The sequence below is a fragment of the Lepus europaeus genome, chromosome 1 (genome assembly GCF_033115175.1).
Source record: "Lepus europaeus isolate LE1 chromosome 1, mLepTim1.pri, whole genome shotgun sequence".
Classification (NCBI taxonomy): Eukaryota; Metazoa; Chordata; class Mammalia; order Lagomorpha; family Leporidae; genus Lepus; species Lepus europaeus.
The window spans coordinates 121,577,166-121,599,403 of record NC_084827.1 but is presented as its reverse complement, the minus strand read 5'-3'; the positions used below and the strand labels follow the sequence as shown (position 1 = coordinate 121,599,403).

At 39.5% G+C, this 22,238-nt stretch overlaps 1 protein-coding gene across 1 annotated transcript in view; it reads left to right on the top strand.

Moving 5' to 3' along the window:
* TTN (titin) overlaps window positions 1-22,238 on the top strand; it is a 274,245-nt gene that overhangs the window by 188,290 nt on the left and 63,717 nt on the right. Inside the window, exons 213-252 of the mRNA XM_062188546.1 lie at window positions 1,037-1,152; window positions 1,242-1,541; window positions 1,721-2,020; window positions 2,113-2,218; window positions 2,322-2,518; window positions 2,602-2,907; window positions 3,008-3,286; window positions 3,876-4,175; window positions 4,273-4,575; window positions 4,688-5,050; window positions 5,354-5,656; window positions 5,784-6,083; window positions 6,182-6,478; window positions 6,573-6,857; window positions 6,941-7,234; window positions 8,852-9,151; window positions 9,269-9,577; window positions 9,668-9,858; window positions 10,258-10,687; window positions 11,957-12,265; window positions 12,386-12,534; window positions 12,618-12,650; window positions 12,747-12,876; window positions 12,967-13,266; window positions 13,360-13,677; window positions 14,584-14,880; window positions 14,990-15,289; window positions 15,384-15,698; window positions 15,802-15,950; window positions 16,415-16,565; window positions 16,655-16,936; window positions 18,459-18,761; window positions 19,137-19,439; window positions 19,545-19,826; window positions 19,920-20,219; window positions 20,311-20,613; window positions 20,715-21,023; window positions 21,134-21,415; window positions 21,521-21,820; window positions 21,907-22,200. Of these exons, the coding sequence (XP_062044530.1) occupies window positions 1,037-1,152; window positions 1,242-1,541; window positions 1,721-2,020; window positions 2,113-2,218; window positions 2,322-2,518; window positions 2,602-2,907; window positions 3,008-3,286; window positions 3,876-4,175; window positions 4,273-4,575; window positions 4,688-5,050; window positions 5,354-5,656; window positions 5,784-6,083; window positions 6,182-6,478; window positions 6,573-6,857; window positions 6,941-7,234; window positions 8,852-9,151; window positions 9,269-9,577; window positions 9,668-9,858; window positions 10,258-10,687; window positions 11,957-12,265; window positions 12,386-12,534; window positions 12,618-12,650; window positions 12,747-12,876; window positions 12,967-13,266; window positions 13,360-13,677; window positions 14,584-14,880; window positions 14,990-15,289; window positions 15,384-15,698; window positions 15,802-15,950; window positions 16,415-16,565; window positions 16,655-16,936; window positions 18,459-18,761; window positions 19,137-19,439; window positions 19,545-19,826; window positions 19,920-20,219; window positions 20,311-20,613; window positions 20,715-21,023; window positions 21,134-21,415; window positions 21,521-21,820; window positions 21,907-22,200 (10,688 nt within the window). The remainder of the gene's footprint in view (window positions 1-1,036; window positions 1,153-1,241; window positions 1,542-1,720; window positions 2,021-2,112; window positions 2,219-2,321; window positions 2,519-2,601; window positions 2,908-3,007; window positions 3,287-3,875; window positions 4,176-4,272; window positions 4,576-4,687; window positions 5,051-5,353; window positions 5,657-5,783; window positions 6,084-6,181; window positions 6,479-6,572; window positions 6,858-6,940; window positions 7,235-8,851; window positions 9,152-9,268; window positions 9,578-9,667; window positions 9,859-10,257; window positions 10,688-11,956; window positions 12,266-12,385; window positions 12,535-12,617; window positions 12,651-12,746; window positions 12,877-12,966; window positions 13,267-13,359; window positions 13,678-14,583; window positions 14,881-14,989; window positions 15,290-15,383; window positions 15,699-15,801; window positions 15,951-16,414; window positions 16,566-16,654; window positions 16,937-18,458; window positions 18,762-19,136; window positions 19,440-19,544; window positions 19,827-19,919; window positions 20,220-20,310; window positions 20,614-20,714; window positions 21,024-21,133; window positions 21,416-21,520; window positions 21,821-21,906; window positions 22,201-22,238) is intronic.

Below are 22,238 nucleotides of genomic sequence, written 5' to 3'. Positions count from 1 at the left end.
TCTCTTTGCACAAAATACAAAGTTTTCAGTTCCTACTATGATAATTTGAAGAATGGTACAAATTCTATTCTTTTTAAAAAAGATTTATTTATTTAATTGAGAGGCAGAGTTACAGAGAGAGAGGTCTTCCATCCACTGGCTCACTCCTCAAATAGCTGCAGCAGCAGGAGCTGGGCTAATCCAAAGCCAGGAGCCAGGAACTTCCTCTGGGTCTCCCATGTGGGTGCAGGGGCCCAAGCATTTGGGCCATCTTCCACTGTTTTCCCAGGCCATAGCAGAGATCTGTATTGGAAGAGGAACAGTGGGCACATGAACTGGTGCCAATTGGGATGCTGGCACTGCAGGTGGAGGCATAACCTACTATGCCACAGTGCCAATCCCTGACACATTTCTTAATTTACTATCAAATACTAGGTTTCTAGAGGTTTCAAAGTGTTTGGTCCTCCAGTATATTATGATAATGATCATTATCATAGATATTATAATTAGATTGGTACATTTGGTAAAATCTAAAGAATGTGACAGTTACATGCAATTTTAAATTTTTTTAAAGATTTATTTTTTATTTATTTGAAAGGCAGGCTTACAGAGAAAGGAAGAGAGAGAGAGAGAGAGAAATTGATTGATTGACCTTCCATCCACTGGTTCACTCCTCCAAATGACCACAATGGCCGGGGCTGAACCAGGCTGAAACTAAGAGCCCAGAGCTTCTTCTAGGTCTCCCATGTGGATGGGCAGGGTCCCAAGCACTTGAGCCATCTTTCACTGCCTTCCCAGGCATATTAGCATGGAGCTGGATGGGAAGTGAGCAGCTGGATCTTGGCACCCATAGGGGATGCCAGCATTGTAGTAGGCAGAGGCTTAACCTGCTACAGCACAACAATGGCCCTAGCAATTTTAAATTTATATTGAAATGATTTCAATGAAAGTTCCAATTATATATATATGTATGTATATATATATATTTCTATGTAAAATGAAACATAAGGTTTCTACTCTTACTATGATGTTACACACACATTTTGTTTTAATTCAGAGTGAAAGGTCTCACCAATAAGAAGAAATACAGATTCCGTGTATTGGCTGAAAACCTTGCTGGACCTGGCAAACCAAGTAGATCAACGGAACCAATCTTAATAAAGGATCCAATAGGTATTACTTGCATAATTTTCTGTGGTTATTTTGAATCTTACACTAGCTCCTTTTTGATAGACCTAAATAATAACTTCATTGCCTTGCAGATCCTCCATGGCCCCCTGGAAAACCAACTGTAAAAGATGTAGCCAAAACCTCGTTAATGTTGAATTGGACAAAGCCAGAACATGACGGAGGGGCAAAGATTGAGTCTTATGTCATTGAAATGCTAAAGACTGGAACAGAGGACTGGGTTAGAGTGGCTGAAGGAGTTCCCACCACTCAACATCTGCTTCCGGGGCTCATGGAAGGGCAGGAATATTCATTCCGAGTGAGAGCAGTGAACAAGGCCGGGGAGAGTGAACCCAGCGAACCCAGTGATCCTATGCTTTGCCGAGAGAAGCTTTGTAAGTTGCTTTTAATGCCTGCAGTCTTCTGCTGTGTATCAGAGAATTATAATATGCAAAATCCATTACTCTAATTTTTTTCCTTGCTATATTATTTCCTAGTGACTACCAGAACATTCCATGAAAAATGAATACTGAACAATAAAAAATTGAGTGTTTTTTTCTTTGTTTCTCATCAGATCCTCCATCACCACCTCGCTGGCTAGAAGTGATCAATATCACAAAAAATACAGCAGACCTAAAATGGACAGTGCCTGAGAAAGATGGAGGGTCTCCCATCACCAACTACATCGTGGAAAAGAGAGATGTGAGGCGAAAAGGCTGGCAAACGGTGGACACCACTGTCAAGGACACCAAGTGCACAGTAACCCCACTGACTGAGGGATCTTTATATGTGTTCCGAGTGGCTGCAGAAAATGCTATTGGACAAAGTGACTACACTGAAATTGAAGACTCTGTCCTGGCCAAAGACACCTTTAGTAAGCTCTCTAACCTGGTCTTTGTGACAACATTTGTAGTTGATTATTCCTTTCCCTCTATTTTTTCTAATCATTGATTATTTCACTTTCAGCCACACCTGGGCCACCCTATGCTCTGACAGTGGTTGATGTGACAAAACGGCATGTTGACCTAAAATGGGAGCCACCTAAAAATGATGGTGGAAGACCAATACAGAGGTAGAATTTCAATTTATTCATAAACAGTAACCTACACTGGGCTACAAATTCTTAACTTTGTTTTTTTTATTAATGCTAAAGAAATATTCTGTTATTTCAATAGATATATCATTGAGAAAAAAGAAAAGTTAGGCACCCGTTGGGTGAAAGCTGGCAAGACTGCAGGACCTGACTGTCACTTCCGAGTAACTGATGTTATTGAAGGAACGGAAGTACAGTTTCAGGTGAGAGCGGAAAATGAAGCTGGCGTTGGTCACCCAAGTGAACCCACGGAAATCCTAACAATTGAAGACCCAACAAGTAAGTGGTGTTGATTACTCAAGTCATATTCTCTAGGACTTGATGATGAGACTGTGGATGTGAATGTTCTACTCTTGCTTCAGGTCCTCCCTCACCTCCCTTGGACCTACATGTGACTGACGCTGGGAGAAAGCACATCGCCATTGCTTGGAAGCCTCCAGAGAAAAATGGTGGAAGTCCTATCATAGGATACCATGTCGAAATGTGCCCAGTAGGCACTGAAAAATGGATGCGAGTTAATTCTCGCCCAATAAAAGATTTAAAATTCAAGGTTGAAGAGGGTGTTGTTCCTGATAAAGAGTACGTGCTGAGAGTGAGAGCTGTCAATGCTGTGGGCGTCAGTGAGCCGTCAGAAATCTCTGAAAATGTGGTTGCCAAAGACCCAGACTGTAAGCATACAGGGCCTTCTGCCCTTAGTAACACAGTCTTTATTTGTGCATTGCATTTTGACATACTCATGGTTTTCTTATTTTGGATTATAACCTACAGGCAAGCCAACCATTGACCTGGAAACTCATGACATTGTTGTTATTGAAGGGGAAAAGTTAAGCATTCCTGTTCCCTTCAGAGCTGTCCCAGTTCCAACTGTTGCTTGGCATAAAGATGGCAAAGAAGTAAAAGCAAGTGATAGATTAACAATGAAGAGCGATCACATCTCTGCACACCTTGAAGTTCCCAAGAGTGTCCATGCAGATGCTGGAGTTTACACTATTACACTGGAGAATAAGCTCGGCTCAGCAACTGCCTCACTCAATGTCAAAGTCATAGGTAATCATTCTTTGATGAAACAGCAGACATTCTTCACATGTTGGGGAAATTAGTGAACTTCGCAGGCTTGTATAAATGGCTTCATAAGTTTCCCATTTATAAGCTAAATATCTCCTCAGATTACTTCTTTTCATGGGAGAAGTAAAGCAATTCTGAAGAGATGAAGTTGCTGGTAAAACTCTGATCAGGCTAATTTATTCCAGTTTTAATTATCTGCATGTGAACTATTAATTTAAATAAAATGTATAGCATACTCAAAGAATGTTTAAATGGTTAGTTATGTATTTCTTAATTTTGTATAAGTTCTTGTTTTTCATAGTGTTTTCATCCAGGGGTGGCAATATTTTCTGCCGTCCCCATGGTATTTGGAAACTTGGTCCCATTTTTACTGGGCACAAAATCTCAGGAGTTAACTATTGACATTTAGTCTCTGAGGACCTAGGAAGTTAAATGCCTTAGAGTAGGACAAACATCCTGGCATTTTAAAGACTATCCTACCCAAAATGCAAATTGCCCCACTAAGACGCAATGAATGCTTAAAATTTGGTTTCAAGATTATAGTAATAATTAATAATTTTATTTGTAATAGGCCTACCTGGACCATGCAAAGATATTAAAGCAAGTGATATAACCAAGAGTTCTTGTAAGTTAACATGGGAGCCTCCAGAGTTTGATGGTGGGAGCCCAATTCTTCATTATGTCCTGGAACGCAGAGAAGCAGGGAGGAGGACATACATACCAGTCATGTCTGGTGAGAACAAACTTTCATGGACGGTAAAGGATCTCATTCCAAACGGAGAATACTTCTTCCGTGTTAAAGCCGTCAACAAGATTGGTGGAGGCGAATACATTGAACTGAAAAATCCAGTCATTGCTCAAGATCCAAAGCGTAAGTTTGAGCCTAGCTATGCTATGGCTAAGAAATAAGATGAATTTTTTTAAAAAGAGTTTCCCAATATTAACAGGTTTTTTTTCTTGTCCTTCAGAGCCTCCTGATCCACCTGTAGATGTTGAAGTTCATAATCCTACAGCTAAGGCCATGACTATTACATGGAAGCCACCTTTGTATGATGGAGGAAGCAAGATAATGGGTTATATCATAGAGAAGATTGCTAAGGGTGAAGACAAGTGGAAGAGATGCAATGAACACTTGGTACCCATCCTGACTTATACAGCAAAAGGACTTGAAGAGGGAAAAGAGTACCAATTCCGTGTACGAGCAGAGAATGCTGCTGGTATTAGTGAACCTTCTCGGGCCACACCTCCAACCAAAGCTGTAGATCCTATTGGTAAGTTTTGTTTTGTAGGGTTACCACTTTTCCATTGTAAAATAAGTGAGAATATGTTTTCCTAGATATTTTAATCCAAACTGAAAACAGCTATCATTTTTATTATTTACAGATGCCCCAAAAATCATTATGAAAACAAGCCTAGAAGTGAAACGAGGTGATGAAATAGCACTTGATGCAATTATTTCTGGATCACCTTACCCAACTATTACATGGATAAAAGATGAAAACATTATTACACCAGAAGAAATTAAGAAGCGAGCAGCACCTCTGGTTAGGAGGAAGAAGGGTGAAGTTCAAGAAGAAGAGCCCTTTTTCCTGCCTCTGACACAGCGACTGAGCATTGACAACAGTAAACAAGGAGAATCTCAGCTACGTGTGCGAGATTCTCTCCGACCTGACCATGGCTTATATATGATCAAAGCTGAAAATGACCATGGTATCGCAAAAGCTCCTTGTACTGTCAGTGTGTTGGGTAAGTAGTTAAAACTGCATTTTCCAATGGAAAAGAAATATATAAATTTTAGTTAAACATAAAAATAAGAAATTGGGGGGGGGGTAGTTAAAAGAACTGGAAAAATAGCTAAACAATAACAAGATCAATTTATTTCTATTACATAGCCAGGAGATAAAATTGACTGATTATAACTAGCTGAAGCTAATGTGATCTAAAGATACACAGATGTGGGAAAAAGCAAAGTAATACTAACATTTACATTTTTCATAGCAGCCATTTCTATGCAAAATTTTAATTGCTTGTTCTCCTTTGGATTACTAGATATCCCAGGACCACCAATCAACTTTGTATTTGAAGATATTAGAAAAACCTCAGTACTCTGTAAATGGGAACCACCCCTTGATGATGGTGGCAGTGAAATCTTAAACTATACTTTGGAAAAGAAAGACAAGACAAAACCTGACTCAGAATGGATTGTTGTCACTTCAACACTTAGACAGTGCAAATATTCAGTCACAAAACTGATTGAAGGAAAAGAGTACCTCTTCCGTGTAAGAGCTGAAAATAGATTTGGGCCTGGACCACCATGTATTTCAAAGCCACTCTTAGCTAAAGATCCTTTTGGTAAGGTTTTTTAGCATCTAATGTTTGTCTTTTTATCATATACTTGGGCATAAACCTTAACATAGTTTGTGAAACTGAAATTCTTTCTCCTATTAGAGAATGAATTCATATGTTATTTTTTTATCAGAACCACCTGATGCACCTGATAAGCCCATTGTGGAAGATGTTACCAGCAATAGTATGCTGGTGAAATGGAATGAGCCAAAAGATAATGGAAGCCCCATCTTGGGTTACTGGCTTGAAAAACGTGAGGTTAACAGTACGCATTGGTCTCGTGTCAACAAAAGCCTTCTGAATTCTTTGAAAGCCAACGTAGATGGCCTTTTAGAAGGTCTCACCTATGTCTTCAGAGTATGTGCTGAAAATGCAGCTGGACCTGGAAAGTTCAGTCCACCTTCAGATCCCAAAACAGCACGCGATCCAATCTGTAAGTAATTCCTTATGAGGAAAGTGCGATGGAGTAAGCTACTGTGCCTTTTTGAAGACCAGTGATGAGTTTGATTTGTGTATCTGCATTCATTCTAGCTCCACCTGGGCCACCCATCCCAAGAGTCACTGACACAAGCTCTACAACTATTGAACTAGAATGGGAGCCTCCAGCTTTCAATGGTGGTGGAGAAATTGTTGGCTACTTTGTTGATAAGCAATTGGTTGGCACAAATGAGTGGTCACGCTGCACAGAGAAGATGATCAAAGTTCGTCAGTACACTGTTAGAGAAATCCGAGAAGGTGCTGATTACAAACTTCGGGTGAGTGCCGTCAATGCTGCGGGAGAAGGACCACCTGGAGAAACAGGACCTGTTACTGTGGCAGAACCACAAGGTAAAATCATGTGTGTAAAGTCATGGATTTTTCCCAGTATGCGACTATTTTTTTATCTTTCTTGGGCCAACGGATGACTGTTCTCTTCCAACAGAACCTCCAACTGTGGAACTGGATGTTTCTGTCAAGGGTGGAATACAAATAATGGCTGGGAAGACCCTTAGAATTCCAGCTGTGGTGACTGGTCGTCCTGTGCCTACAAGAGTGTGGACCATAGAAGAAGGGGAGCTGGATAAAGAGCGTGTTGTGATAGAGAACGTTGGAACCAAATCTGAACTGATTATCAAGAATGCACTGAGAAAAGATCATGGCAGATACATAATCACAGCTACTAACAGCTGTGGTTCCAAATTTGCAGCAGCCAGGGTAGAAGTTTTTGGTAAGGAAAGTTGCATGGATTTTTCACAAGATTTTCCCAAGGGATACTATTTTATTACATTGACTTTTTGTTTTGTTTTTCAGATGTCCCTGGTCCAGTTCTTGACCTAAAACCTGTTGTAACAAACAGAAAGATGTGTCTGCTTAACTGGTCGGATCCAGCAGACGATGGAGGAAGTGAAATCACAGGCTTTATAATTGAAAGAAAAGATGCCAAGATGCATACTTGGAGACAACCCATAGAGACTGAGAGGTCTAAATGTGACATCACAGGGCTCCTTGAGGGCCAAGAATATATGTTCCGGGTCATTGCCAAGAACAAGTTTGGCTGTGGCCCTCCTGTTGAGATAGGACCAATTCTTGCAGTTGATCCACTAGGTAAAATAAATATTTATTTTGCTGAGCTTTAAGGTTTCAAATTCCTAGCAGTCCAGAACTAGAGTGTAATAAGAAAAATAAATAAGTACCAGCAACTTTAATGGTACTCTATTTACCATAATTTCGGTATAATTTTACCTGTAGGTATATTAATCGTGTATGGTTCTGTGTATGAAATAACTCATATCTACTGAGATTTAGTAATAACCTAATTAGAAGCAGTGGATATTTTCAGTGGAATACACTGCAGTTGATTTGGGTTTATTATTTATTTATTTAACAATCTAGTAGTTAAGGAAAGTTTACTGATTTCCTAAGAAATTATGAGACAGATAACTGCCTTAGGATAAATGTCTTAGTCTTCCTCAACCCTCGAGATCTCCACCCATGAAGGTTAAGGAGGCACAAAACCAGCAAGAACCACCGAAGAATAGAAAAAAACAAACCAGAGGAAATCTTCCAGAAACTAACATGAACCAATAACACTGCATTCGCTTGGTACTACATGTAACATCCCATCTAAGAAAGCAAAGCCTTTAAGGAAGACCCATTCCTCAAGAGACAAAGGAATGAGTTATTCTTCCACCTCCTCCACTGCCATCTCTTGAAAAAATAAATAGAAACAAATAACACCCCACCACTGTTTAGTCATCTCAGAGCATCAACTGTCCTTCAAGTTGTGACACAGGCATCAGAACAGAGCTGGCTTCCACTTTGTCTGGTTGCAGTAACAGTTAGTCAGCATGGATTGAATCTGCTTTTGACATTCAAAGCTTACTTTCTTGGTTCTGTCCTTGAAGGCACAAAACTATACCTGCATTCAATAAATTCTTGTTCCATCAATTTTAAACTCACCCCTGGGGCAACAAAGTATGGACAGCTCACATTTTGCTCTCATCTGGTCCTCCAAAACCAAACTTCAGAGACCTGTTTTCCTAGTTCATTAGGATTACAAACTTTCCCAGTGACAGAGGGAAATAATAAAAAATGCTAAACATAAAAAGCATATGTGCCCCTTTGCTTATTTTTTTTTAAATTATTTATGTATTTACTTAAGAGGCAGAGTTAGAGACAGAGACAGGGAGAGGTAGAGAGGGAGAAGGAGAAAGAGAGGGAGAGAGAGAGATTACATCTGCTGGTTCACTCCCCAAATGGCCACCATGGCCAGAGCCGGGCCAATCTGAAGCCAGGAAGCCAGGAGTTTCTTCTGGGTCTCCCATGTAGATTCAGGGGCCCAAGCTCCTGGGCCATCCTCTACTGCTTTCCCAGGCAATCAGCAGAGAGCTGGAATGGAAGTAGAGCAGCCAGGACCCAAACTGGCACCCATATGGAATGCTAGCACCACAGGTGGAGGCTAAGCCTACTATACCACAGCACTGAAGCCCCCTTGGCTTATTTTTTTAATAATAATTTTGGTGGAAAGTTTGTTAAGAAAAACTCCATCTGCATGACTGACTTTAATTCTGGTAACTGACTTGTTTTGGAAATAATTTTAAAGATAGGTATAAGAGTATCAATCAAATATCTATTTTTTACTTCATTAAACTGAAGTGAAATATTATTTCTTAAATCAAGATTTATTTCATGCTAATCCTTTTAACTTACCTCTGGCTAAAGGTCCTCCAACATCTCCAGAGAGGTTGACATATACAGAAAGGACCAAGTCCACAATCACCCTTGACTGGAAAGAGCCCCGCAATGATGGTGGCAGTCCCATCCAAGGATATATCATTGAAAAGCGGCGTCATGACAAACCTGACTTCGAAAGAGTTAACAAGAGGCTCTGCCCAACCACATCTTTCCTGGTTGATAATCTTGATGAACATCAAATGTATGAGTTCCGTGTCAAAGCTGTCAATGAAATTGGCGAAAGTGAACCATCCCTGCCTCTAAATGTAGTCATACAAGATGATGAAGGTGTGGAATCCGAATATAATAATTTTCATGTACTTTGCATTATGGCCCTTATCCCATAAGTTGAAAAAACACACTTTTAATGTTGCCATTGCTTTTCTCTTTTCATTCTCTTTGCAGTGCCTCCAACTATTAAGTTGCGTCTCACCGTTCGAGGAGACACTATCAAAGTTAAGGCAGGAGAGCCTGTTCACATCCCTGCAGATGTGACAGGTCTTCCGATGCCCAAGATTGAATGGTCCAAGAATGAAACAGTGATTGAAAAGCCTACTGACGCACTTCAAATAACCAAGGAAGAAGTCTCCCGAAGTGAAGCTAAGACGGAACTGATCATTCCCAAAGCAACCCGGGCAGACAAAGGCACTTACACCATTACTGCTTCCAATCGCCTTGGCTCTGTGTTCCGAAATGTTCATGTGGAGGTATATGGTAAGGGACTTGCTTTCTTATCTCAAAAAAAAAAAAAGCAATGCTTGTTTAAGAATTGCCTTCTCAATATCCACTCTTGGCCCTTTCCAGACCGCCCATCTCCACCAAGAAATCTTGCTGTCACTGACATTAAAGCTGAATCCTGCTACTTGACATGGGATGCCCCTCTAGACAATGGTGGCAGTGAAATCACTCATTATGTTATTGACAAACGTGATGCAAGCAGGAAAAAATCTGAATGGGAAGAAGTCACCAACACTGCTGTAGAAAGGAGATATGGGGTAAACTCTTCTAAATGTTTTCTTATACACATTAAAAGGATATGACTCTGATTTGAAAGCATTTTTATATAACCTTAGAATTTAATAAGTCAACTTAGATTCATCCCAGAAAGCTATTATTTTGTTGTAATAATAGTTAACACCATACACATAAGGCCATTTAGTAAATACTCTTTGATATGTAGATAACTCTTTTACTTTAGAGATCCACTATTAGATACAATAAATTTATGTACTCTTATTTTAAATAGGGTTTCTCATTTTTCTCTGCTCTCCCCATGTTTTGGGTCTATACATTTATTTCTTCTTATAACTGAGACAACAACTTGAGTTTTAAAATGAGTGAAAGTCAAAATAAATATATTCTTTTTAAGAAATTTCTATTCATACAATTCCTAGGTCTGGAAACTTATCCCGAATGGTCAATATGAGTTCCAAGTCAGGGCAGTGAATAAATACGGAACCAGTGATGAGTGCAAATCAGACAAAGTGGTCATTCAAGATCCTTACCGCCTTCCTGGACCTCCAGGAAAACCAACAGTCTTAGAGCGCACCAAGGGGTCAATGTTGGTGAGCTGGACTCCTCCTTTGGACAATGGTGGTTCTCCAATTACTGGCTACTGGCTGGAGAAGAGAGAGGAGGGAGGTGCCTACTGGTCACGTGTTAGCCGAGCGCCAATAACCAAAGGTGGATTGAAAGGTGTGGAATTCAATGTTCCACGTTTGATTGAAGGAGTTAAATACCAGTTCAGAGCCATGGCAATAAATGCTGCAGGAATTGGTCCTCCTAGTGAACCATCAGATCCAGCTGTTGCAGGAGATCCCATATGTAAGTATGCTTAGTATGTCTCCATTTCTGAGACTTGTTTCTGAAGGGCAAGTTACTAAATGGATAATTCTGTTAGATTTCTCATATTTTTCTGTGTGGTTATCTTATAAAAGTAAAAAGGCTCATGTCACATAGTCAGAATATATGTATATGCATATTCATATATATGAGTATATACATAGACATAAAATTGTACGTTATTTAAACTTGAATTAAAACTAGTATTTTATGAGCAAAAACAGTAATAAAAATCTGGACTATAAGTTCCTCTTTGCTCACATACTTTAACTTCTATCTCAATATAAACTATGGAAATCATCTCTCCCACTAAACAGTGAGACCTCCTGGTAGGAACTCAACAAAACAATATAATGTTGGTAGCTTTTAAGTAGTTTTTATTGAACAAAGACATAAGATTCTCAGGTTCAGTCTATGAGGTCCAATAAAAGAGGAAAATTCTTCTATCACTTCTCGGCCTTTTGGCTAAGATCAAGTATAGAGGAAAATTCTTCTGACAGAGCTAGGGACAGATCAGAGTAAAAATTTAAATACTGTGGCCTTAATAATTAATTATATTTGCTATATATTAGATTATCTGCAGAAAATTTCAACTTTTTAAAAAAGATTAAAATACTCTTGTGCTAAATGGAACATCTATACATGCCCAACATATGTGATGAAATATTCATTCAGCAAATTAGTACTTAACATGTACTATGGACAAGGTTCCCTACTAAGCACTGCAGGGGATGTGTTATGATTAAAAAGGCAAATGAATTGAAAGAATTTCTGTCTCAGAAACGTCAGTAATCACTGTGTGATTACTATAGACATGATCCTGTCTCGAAAAAGCATTAAGATTTGTTTGTGTGCAAAGGTTTACTAGCTAATGCTGACATCATTTTAAATTTTTTATACTGTGATAAATTACACTACAATAAGTTTTCAAAAAAGAATACTGTAGGATTTTTTCAAAGGTAAATAGCTTTTCATCAATTGTGTGTGAATAGAATGTAGAGCTAGCTATAGAACGAGTAGTTTCTCTGTTCCCAGTTAGTTGTTTGCTTTTTTTGTTTCTGCATTAATGCTAAAGGACAACAGATCATTTCCTCTATTTTTCTACTTTAGAAGTAATTTATTTATTTCCTTTTAGCATTCAAATTTTAATAACTTAAGAATAATATATGAATATGTATAGCAAGAAATTGATAAGAGTATAAAAATCTATCATTCCACTACTTTAAAATTTGATTTTTTTTTTCTTATTAGACCCACCTGGGCCACCTTCTTGCCCAGAAGTGAAAGATAAAACAAAGTCAAGCATCTCACTCGCATGGAAACCTCCAGCCAAAGATGGTGGCAGTCCAATCAAAGGATATATTGTAGAAATGCAAGAAGAAGGCACTACTGACTGGAAGAAAGTAAATGAACCAGACAAACTTCTAACGACCTGTGAATGTGTGGTGCCCAATCTGAAAGAACTCAGGAAGTACAGGTTCAGAGTCAAAGCTGTCAATGAAGCAGGTGAATCTGAACCAAGTGATACAACTGGAGAAATCCCTGCCACTGATATTCAAGGTACTAGTCCTTATTCATCTTTTTATGTTATGAGGAAATTGATTAATTACCTGAACATATGTTGATTCATTTTTTTAAAAATGTGACCTAACTCCTGTTATATAATGCATGGCATTACAGAGGTACCAGAGGTTTTCATCGATATTGGAGCACAGGACTGTCTGATTTGTAAAGCTGGCTCACAGATTAGAATCCCTGCTGTCATCAAGGGACGCCCAACACCAAAATCATCTTGGGAATTTGATGGAAAGGCAAAGAAGGCAATGAAGGTAAGAAAATTATAATTCTCCCATATCTCCCATTGAATCACTGTGGGGAGCATTTATATTACAACTATCTTCTTTTCTAATAGGATGGAGTTCATGATATACCTGAAGATGCACAGGTAAAAAAAAAAAAATAACATTAAAATAATTCAAAACGTGGTTGACCTCAGTACTGCTATTTCATTCAATATACAACTACTATTTTCTTTGCACAGCTGGAGACGGCTGAAAACTCATCAGTAATTATTATTCCAGAGTGTAAGCGAGCCCATTCAGGCAAATACAGCATCACAGCCAAGAATAAAGCAGGACAAAAGACTGCAAACTGCAGAGTGAAAGTCATGGGTAAGAAAGATTTTTTAAGTTACTACAGAAAAAGAACATTTTTTAAGCAGCTAGGGGAACATTGTTTATATTGTGATTTGCAACCAACAGATGTGCCAGGCCCACCCAAGGACCTGAAAGTCAGTGACATCACCAGGGGCAGCTGCAGACTTTCGTGGAAGATACCAGATGATGATGGAGGAGACAGGATCAAAGGCTATGTTATTGAGAAGAAGACCATAGATGGAAAAGCCTGGACCAAAGTCAACCCAAATTGTGGAAGCACTTCATTCACAGTACCTGATCTCATCTCCGAACAGCAATATTTCTTCCGCGTGCGGGCGGAAAACCGTTTTGGAATTGGCCCACCTGTGGAAACCGTCCAGAGAACCACTGCCAGAGATCCAATCTGTAAGTCTTAAACTCTCAGGTTAAGAGATCTTCTCAAGACTGAAGGATAGTGTTACTAACAAGGTCTAATACTTCCTTTCACTATTTTTAAAGATCCTCCTGATCCTCCAATTAAACTCAAGATTGGCCTTATAACAAAGAACACAGTCCATCTGTCTTGGAAACCACCAAAGAACGACGGGGGCTCCCCTGTCACTCATTATATTGTTGAGTGCCTTGCCTGGGACCCTACTGGGAAAAAGAAAGAAGCGTGGAGACAGTGCAACAAGCGTGATGTGGAAGAACTGGAATTTACTGTCGAGGACCTCATAGAGGGTGGGGAGTATGAATTCAGAGTCAAAGCTGTTAATGCTGCTGGAGTCAGCAAACCTTCGGAGACTGTTGGCCCTGTGATTGTCAAAGACCAGACATGTAAGTACCGATGTACAGATAGACCGTGTCCTCCTTACGGCCGCTTTTCTAGACATTCGGTAGTGGGCCATGGTGTATCTGCACGTGAGCAATCTACAGTGGGCTGAGTGTAGACGAGGGCACATTACTCAGTTTCTCATCCCCTTGTTCCCAAAGACTTAGCACATTTCCTTACATGGAACCTTGTCTCTGTGGGAGGCTATTTTACTCATCAGAAGTTAAACAAATCCTCTGCATGCTCCTCAAAAGGTACGGGAAGTAAACAGGCATTTTCTTAGCAACTGCTAACACCCATTTATCATGACATTTGAGTTTCTGTTTCTCTATTGAAGAAAAAATTATACTCATTTTCACTGGTAAAATACACATATGATATAGTGATAATTCTTCCTCTAATTATTATTGCCACTACTACTACTGCATATTTGTTTATTTCTCTCTTCTACATTGAAGAGAGCTATAGTCACTATCTGCTTGGCATACTCCTATACTAGATTTGCGGACAAAAAATTGTTCTGTCTCTATTAGCAATTTTATTTCTTGAAAGGGAACTTTATCTCAGAGTGAACACTTTGAGTCCCTTCATAATTCTGCATAAATAGTAAAGGAAATATCATGATAGAGCTCTCAATTTTCACTCTTCTTTGCCCTTTTGTCAGAATATGCATATGAATAATGATACCAGGTAAGAGGGGATAGTAGCTAATATAACTGCCACATACAGATCCAATAAAGGATGAAGGTCTCGTGTACTTGCTCACCAGAATAGCAGAGATGGACCTGTTCTTTATATTGGGTTGGTCTGAATCTCAGATTCAAATGGCTTTATAGTCACTGTGCATTCAACTTTATCCTTTAGTGCTTTTTGCTCCTAGTGACAACTTTTTAAAAAAAAAATTCATTTAGGCCCACCGTCAATTGAGCTAAAGGAATTCATGGAGGTTGAAGAAGGAACTGATGTTAACATTGTGGCCAAGATTAAAGGCGTGCCATTCCCAACACTCACCTGGTTTAAAGCTCCTCCAAAGAAGCCTGATAACAAAGAACCTGTTACCTACGACACCCATGTCAACAAACTGGTGGTGGACGACACTTGCACTCTAGTTATTCCACAGTCTCGCAGGAGTGACACTGCTTTATATACCATCACAGCTGTAAATAACCTGGGAACAGCATCCAAGGAGATGAGACTGAATGTTCTTGGTAAAGATTGCATGGTTTGGTTAAAACTATTATGATTTTCTCTTCATAAATAATGCTTGGCTTTAAAATCATCTCACTAATAAAATGTACTGGTTTTAACCCACTATAGGTCGTCCAGGTCCTCCAGTGGGACCCATAAAGTTTGAATCTGTTTCAGCAGATCAAATGACCATATCTTGGCTTCCACCTAAAGATGATGGTGGGTCTAAGATTACAAACTATGTCATTGAGAAAAGAGAAGCTAACAGGAAGACATGGGTACATGTCTCCAGTGAACCTAAAGAGTGTATGTTCACAATTCCCAAGTTGCTAGAGGGTCATGAATATGTATTCCGAATCATGGCCCAGAATAAATATGGCATCGGAGAGCCTCTTGACAGTGAACCTGAAACAGCAAGAAACCTCTTCTGTAAGTAGGACAGCATTTTCATGATCAAAGCCATTCTCTTTAGTGTTTATTCGTACTTTCTTATAAATCATTATGTGGGTGTTTTTCCTCACAGCTGTCCCTGGAGCACCAGATAAACCAACAGTCAGCAGTGTGACTCGGAACTCCATGACTGTTAACTGGGAAGAGCCAGAATATGATGGTGGCTCTCCTGTGACAGGGTACTGGCTAGAAATGAAAGACACCACCTCGAAGAGATGGAAGAGGGTTAACCGAGATCCTATCAAAGCCATGACTTTGGGTGTTTCTTATAAAGTGACTGGTCTTATTGAAGGCTCTGACTATCAGTTCCGGGTATATGCAATCAACGCTGCTGGCACAGGTCCAGCAAGTTTGCCCTCAGACCCAGTGACTGCTAGAGATCCAGTTGGTAAGCCTCAACCCATTTCTTTCTTTGCTTTTTGAATCTTATTTTCCAAAAAAAGGGAGCCATGGATAAATCAAGAATGCTAACGGATACTGGGTCTTTTCAGCTCCTCCTGGTCCTCCATTCCCCAAAGTGACAGATTGGACTAAATCATCTGTGGATCTGGAGTGGTCTCCACCACTGAAAGATGGTGGGTCCAAAATAACTGGGTATATCGTTGAATACAAAGAAGAAGGAAAAGAAGAATGGGAAAAGGTAGGTATAACTCAGCATGAAGACAATGTACTATGAATAAACTCAAAATGCTATCACTAGTCACAGTCCTATGAACTTTCATCTATATTTGGTAGCTTATAAAATCAGAAAATGACAATTGTAACTGACCCAATCATCTATAAATTGTAAAAATCTAATAAAAAGCTGAATAGCGTTATTGTTAATTTACCTTTTGGTTATAAAGCCTGAAAAGGTGGACTACACATGACTATTTTTTTTCCCCAACAGTTTGACAGTAATTTTAAAGCATAATTCCTGGGAAGTTGTTCTAGTGCATGTTTATTAGAATAATCTGATCCCTGAAATCTAAACTGCCACCAATTTTCCTGAAGAGAGTAGTTAAATACGCTGCTAGTTATACTGTAGAAAACTATTAAAACAAGAAACTACAAAGAACTCTCCTGATTATAACACATTGGTGATTTCCCTCCACTCCACCCTAGGGTAAAGACAAAGAAGTGAGAGGAACAAAACTTGTTGTGACAGGACTAAAAGAAGGGGCTTTTTACAAATTTAGAGTTAGAGCCATCAACATTGCTGGCATCGGAGAGCCTGGAGAAGCCACAGATATCATTGAAATGAAAGACAGAATTGGTAATTATTAGTTCTCCTGTTATTTCATCAGTATTTAGGTTTTAGACTGAAAAAGAAAATCACATCTGTAATCTCCAATTGTTTTCCAGTTGCACCAGACCTTCAGCTAGATGCCAGTGTCAGAGATAGAATCGTGGTGCATGCTGGAGGCGTGATCCGAATCATTGCCTACGTGTCTGGGAAGCCTCCTCCAACTGTCACCTGGAACATGAATGAAAGAGCCTTACCCCAAGAAGCCACCATTGAGACCACAGCCATTAGCTCATCCTTAGTCATCAAGAACTGCCAGAGGAGCCATCAAGGCGTCTATTCTCTTCTTGCCAAAAATGCAGGGGGAGAAAGAAAGAAGAGAATCATTGTTGATGTATTAGGTAAATACTACGATTATTTTGTAATAGAACTCTGCTGCAAACATTCTGGAAAAATATCACCCACAATCCATTAATGATTATCAGAATTTTTAAAGTTTCTTCCTTGCTTTTTGATCCTATGCATATTCTTTATGGATCTGTTTCTATACATAAAGATTTATAACCTGTTTCTTTGTGTAACATGCCACCACAAGTATTTACTATGTTATTATAGTTTCCTAAAGGAAAATTTCCTGCAAATGTACATGAATGTTTAACAATTTGCTGAAGACATTTTCACATTATTGGATTCTGTCCTGCTTTGATAATCATCATAACAATGCAAAAAAAACTTTGAAAGCTTTCAGTATTCTACTAGAAGAGAAGCATTGTATTTAATGATCCATATTGCACTTCTAGTTGTTAAATAAAGAGCTTAACTCTACTTCAAAGGGCAAATGGAAAAATGAGATTAAAAGATAGGTATATTTTGCTACAAAAATGTGAAATTCATGCTTAATTTTTTTTATAGTACACATGTTCCATGAACTTTTTGAAGACCTCATGTACAGGACTTTTCATGCTTCTCGTTGGCTGCTTAAATCAATGATTTGCTCAGAAAGGGAAGCCTTCCTACTTAGAGCTCTCTCTAATCATATCTCTAGGCACAGCCTTACTCCCAGCAGCCAGTTCTCCATTGAGTATATGAGTAATTAACACAAAAGTGTCATAAAGAAAAAGAGTTCACTGAACACTAGTCCTACAAGATTTTAGGTTAATCTCAAGCTCCTAAACACCCTTTTGCCTAGCAGCCACTACTTTTTTTTTTTTTTTTTGACAGGCAGAGTGGACAGTGAGAGAGAGAGACAGAGAGAAAGGTCTTCCTTTTTGCCGTTGGTTCACCCTCCAATGGCCGCCGCGGTAGCGCGCTGCAGCCGGCGCACCACGCTGTTCCGATGGCAGGAGCCAGGTGCTTCTCCTGGTCTCCCATGGGGTGCAGAGCCCAAACACTTGGGCTATCCTCCACTGCACTCCCTGGCCACAACACTACTTTAATTGATGTACTTCCTCATAAAATTTCTGACTTCCTTAAAATCATTCTGAGATTTTGGGCCTCCTGTGCTTCTCACTGATTGGCTGATCACCCTGGGGGGAGGAGGGAAGTCTCTCCCTCCCTCCTCCACTTTGGAGAGGAAACTAGACACAAAACGTGACCATGCTACTCTTCACCCCTCTCCTGTCTCCCTCTGCATGCTCCTTCTAGCAGCTCCTTTCTTTCTGACTCAAAGATTACTTTTGTAAAGTGATTTTATTCTCCCTTCAGGGTCTACTAAAACCATGGCAATCAACTGTTGGAAATGGTGATATCATTTAAATGTATGGCTGAATATAGATAGTAGGGAAGGGAACAATTCAAGTACTAGATACAAACCCTTACTTTCTTCATAATGAAATGTTTGTCTCCTTAAAAATGGAATATAGCCAATGTTGAGCATTACAGTTCCCTGAAGACCAAATGTCTTCTTCTTTCTCCTCCTTCCAGATGTGCCAGGTCCTGTTGGAATACCATTCCTCTCTGACAACTTAACCAATGACTCCTGCAAACTGACATGGTTTTCTCCAGAAGATGATGGAGGCTCTCCAATCACCAACTATGTCATTGAAAAGCGGGAAGCTGACCGCAGAGCCTGGACCCCAGTGACCTATACAGTTACCCGACAAAATGCTACTGTCCAGGGTCTCATTGAAGGAAAAGCCTACTTTTTCCGAATTGCAGCTGAGAACAGTATCGGCATGGGCCCATTTGTTGAGACACCAAATGCGCTTGTCATCAGAGATCCAATAAGTAAGTAGAATAGCTATGAAAGAGATTATGAGAATTGATGTGGTTTACTGAAATCTTTCCTTGTATATTACATGGATTTTTAAAAATTTCTCACTTAATGGCATTAAAAGAAGCTGAATTATTTTCCTAACTCTAAAACTTCTGATGCTGGAGACCTTTCCTAAATTATTTAACCTCAATGAACTTGTAATTCCTCTTCTGTCAGTCAAGGAAATTAGGTTCTATTGGGTCCTTTTTAGGTTTAATAGTTCTGCTATGAGATCTCTTTTGTTACCTATGAAGCAGGTAGTTTGAAATGTTGAAATTCATTCCCCAGAAGGCAATATTTAGTACACTCCTAATGTGACACTTTTCCCACTTTAATTTTACTTGCAGCTGTACCAGAGCGCCCTGAAGACCTGGAAGTCAAAGAAGTTACTAAAGATAGTGTAACTTTGACTTGGAATCCTCCAAAATATGATGGTGGATCAGAAATTATTAACTATGTCCTAGAAAGCCGACTTATTGGAACTGAGAAGTTCCATAAAGTTACAACTGACAACTTGCTTAGCAGGAAATACACCGTTAAAGGCTTAAAAGATGGCGATACCTATGAGTACCGTGTCAGTGCCGTCAATATTGTTGGACAAGGCAAACCATCTTTTTGTACCAAGCCAATCACTTGTAAAGATGAGCTGGGTATGTATTGCCTTCAAGACAATGTGTCCATTTCTAGATGTTACAAGTCATAGTCAAAAGTGACTTGCCTTTATCTCTAATTATACATCTAACTATACATTTCAGCTCCTCCAACACTTGATCTTGACTTCAGAGACAAGCTCACAATTCGAGTTGGTGAGGCTTTTGCCCTCACTGGCCGTTACTCAGGCAAACCAAAGCCCAAGGTCAGCTGGTTCAAAGATGAGTCTGATGTACTGGAAGATGATTGCACTCATATCAAGACCACGCCAACAACACTGGCTCTAGAGAAGATCAAAGCCAAGCGATCAGATTCTGGCAAATACTGTGTAGTGGTGGAGAATAGCACAGGCTCCAGAAAAGGCTTCTGTCAAGTTAATGTTGTTGGTAAGTATGACTTTGAGGGAAGAGTAGACCTTCTGTCCTTTCAAAAGCAGGAATAGATATAATATTTTGTGTTATGATTTCTTTTTTTCTCAGACCGTCCTGGACCACCAGTGGGACCAGTGATTTTTGATGAAGTGACCAAAGAGTACATGGTTATCTCTTGGAAGCCACCTTTAGATGATGGAGGAAGTGAAATTACAAACTATATTATTGAGAAGAAGGAGTTGGGTAAAGATGTTTGGATGCCTGTGACATCTGCAAGTGCTAAAACAACATGCAAAGTTCCTAAACTACTTGAAGGAAAAGATTATATTTTCCGGATACACGCTGAAAATCTCTATGGAATAAGTGATCCTCTGGTGTCTGATTCAATGAAGGCCAAAGATCGTTTCAGTATGTGTTATGTTTCTTTTTGGTGACTCAGTGCTTGAAATGGTTCATAAAAAAATGAAGTTTATAATATATTTTGCCAACATTTTTATAGGGGTTCCTGATGCACCTGAGCAGCCAATTGTTACAGAAATTACCAAGGACTCTGCATTAGTAACCTGGAACAAACCAAATGATGGAGGAAAGCCCATAACAAACTACATCCTGGAAAAGAGGGAAACCATGTCGAAACGGTGGGCTAGAGTTACCAAAGAGCCTATACACCCATACACTAAATTCAGGGTTCCTGATCTTCTAGAAGGATGTCAGTATGAATTCCGGGTCTCTGCAGAAAATGAAATTGGTATTGGAGATCCAAGTCCACCATCCAAACCATTCTTTGCTAGAGATCCAATTGGTACAGTATTGAAATATTCATTTAGTTTTCATATTGTCCAACTTTTTTTTCTACTATATTCTAATTCATTTTTGTTCTCTCCCTCCCCATTTATTGTGTAGCTAAACCAAGTCCACCCGTTAATCCTGAAGCAGTAGACACAACAAGTAATTCAGTTGATCTCACTTGGCAGCCACCACGTCGTGATGGTGGTAGCAAGATTCTGGGTTACATTGTTGAGTACCAGAAGGTTGGAGATGAAGAGTGGAAAAAAGCCAATCACACCCCTGAGTCATGTCCTGAAACTAAATACAAAGTCACTGGTCTTCGGGATGGTCAATCCTATAAGTTCAGAATCATGGCAGTCAACGAAGCTGGTGAATCAGATCCAGCTCACGTTCCAGAGCCAGTACTAGTGAAAGACAGACTTGGTGAGTAAAACAGTCTCGCTTGCATTTTCAAGGAAAATCATATCTTTAGGTGCTTTGCTGTAATATGTACTATTGGATAAAATATAAATATACTGTTTTCATTTTTCTAGAACCTCCTGATCTCATACTTGATGCCAACATGGCAAGAGAACAACACATTAAGGTTGGTGATACCCTAAGACTTAGTGCCATCATCAAAGGAGTGCCATTCCCAAAAGTAACGTGGAAAAAGGAAGACAGAGAGGCTCCAACTAAAGCAAGAATTGATGTCACTCCAGTTGGTAGCAAGCTTGAAATTCGTAATGCTGCCCATGAAGATGGTGGAATTTATTCCTTAACAGTGGAGAATCCAGCTGGTTCAAAAACTGTTTCAGTAAAAGTACTTGTATTAGGTAAGAGTTTTAATGCTTAATACCACTGGAAATAATTTTTGAGACATTTTGAGCTGTTATAAGGTTTAAATCACTTACATAACACTTTAATTTAACACTTTTTAGACAAACCTGGGCCACCAAGAGATCTGGAAGTCAGTGAAATTAGAAAAGATTCTTGTTACCTTACTTGGAAGGAACCACTGGATGATGGTGGCTCTGTTATTACTAACTATGTGGTTGAGAGGAGAGATGTTGCCAGCGCCCAATGGTCACCTCTTTCAACTACATCAAAGAAAAAGAGTCATTTGGCTAAACATCTGAATGAAGGCAATCAGTATCTCTTCCGAGTAGCTGCCGAGAACCAGTACGGGCGTGGTCCTTTTGTTGAAACACCTAAGCCCATCAAGGCTGTGGATCCCCTCCGTAAGTTGCCTTCTCTGGATACACAGTTGTGGTTTGACTGTCTTTGGGAATATTACTGATTCGTCACAACATCTCCTTTTTTAAAGATCCCCCAGGACCACCCAAGAACCTGCACCATGTAGATGTTGACAAGACTGAAGTCTCCCTTGTGTGGAATAAGCCAGATCGTGATGGTGGCTCTCCAATCACTGGATATTTGGTGGAATATCAGGAAGAAGGCGCCCAGGACTGGATTAAGTTCAAGACTGTGACAAATTTAGAATGTGTTGTTACTGGACTACAACAAGGAAAGACCTATAAATTCCGTGTAAAAGCTGAAAATATTATAGGTCTTAGTCTCCCTGATACAACGATCCCAATAGAATGCCAAGAAAAACTAGGTGATTATTTTGTATTGGCATTTTCATTTTATTCTTTA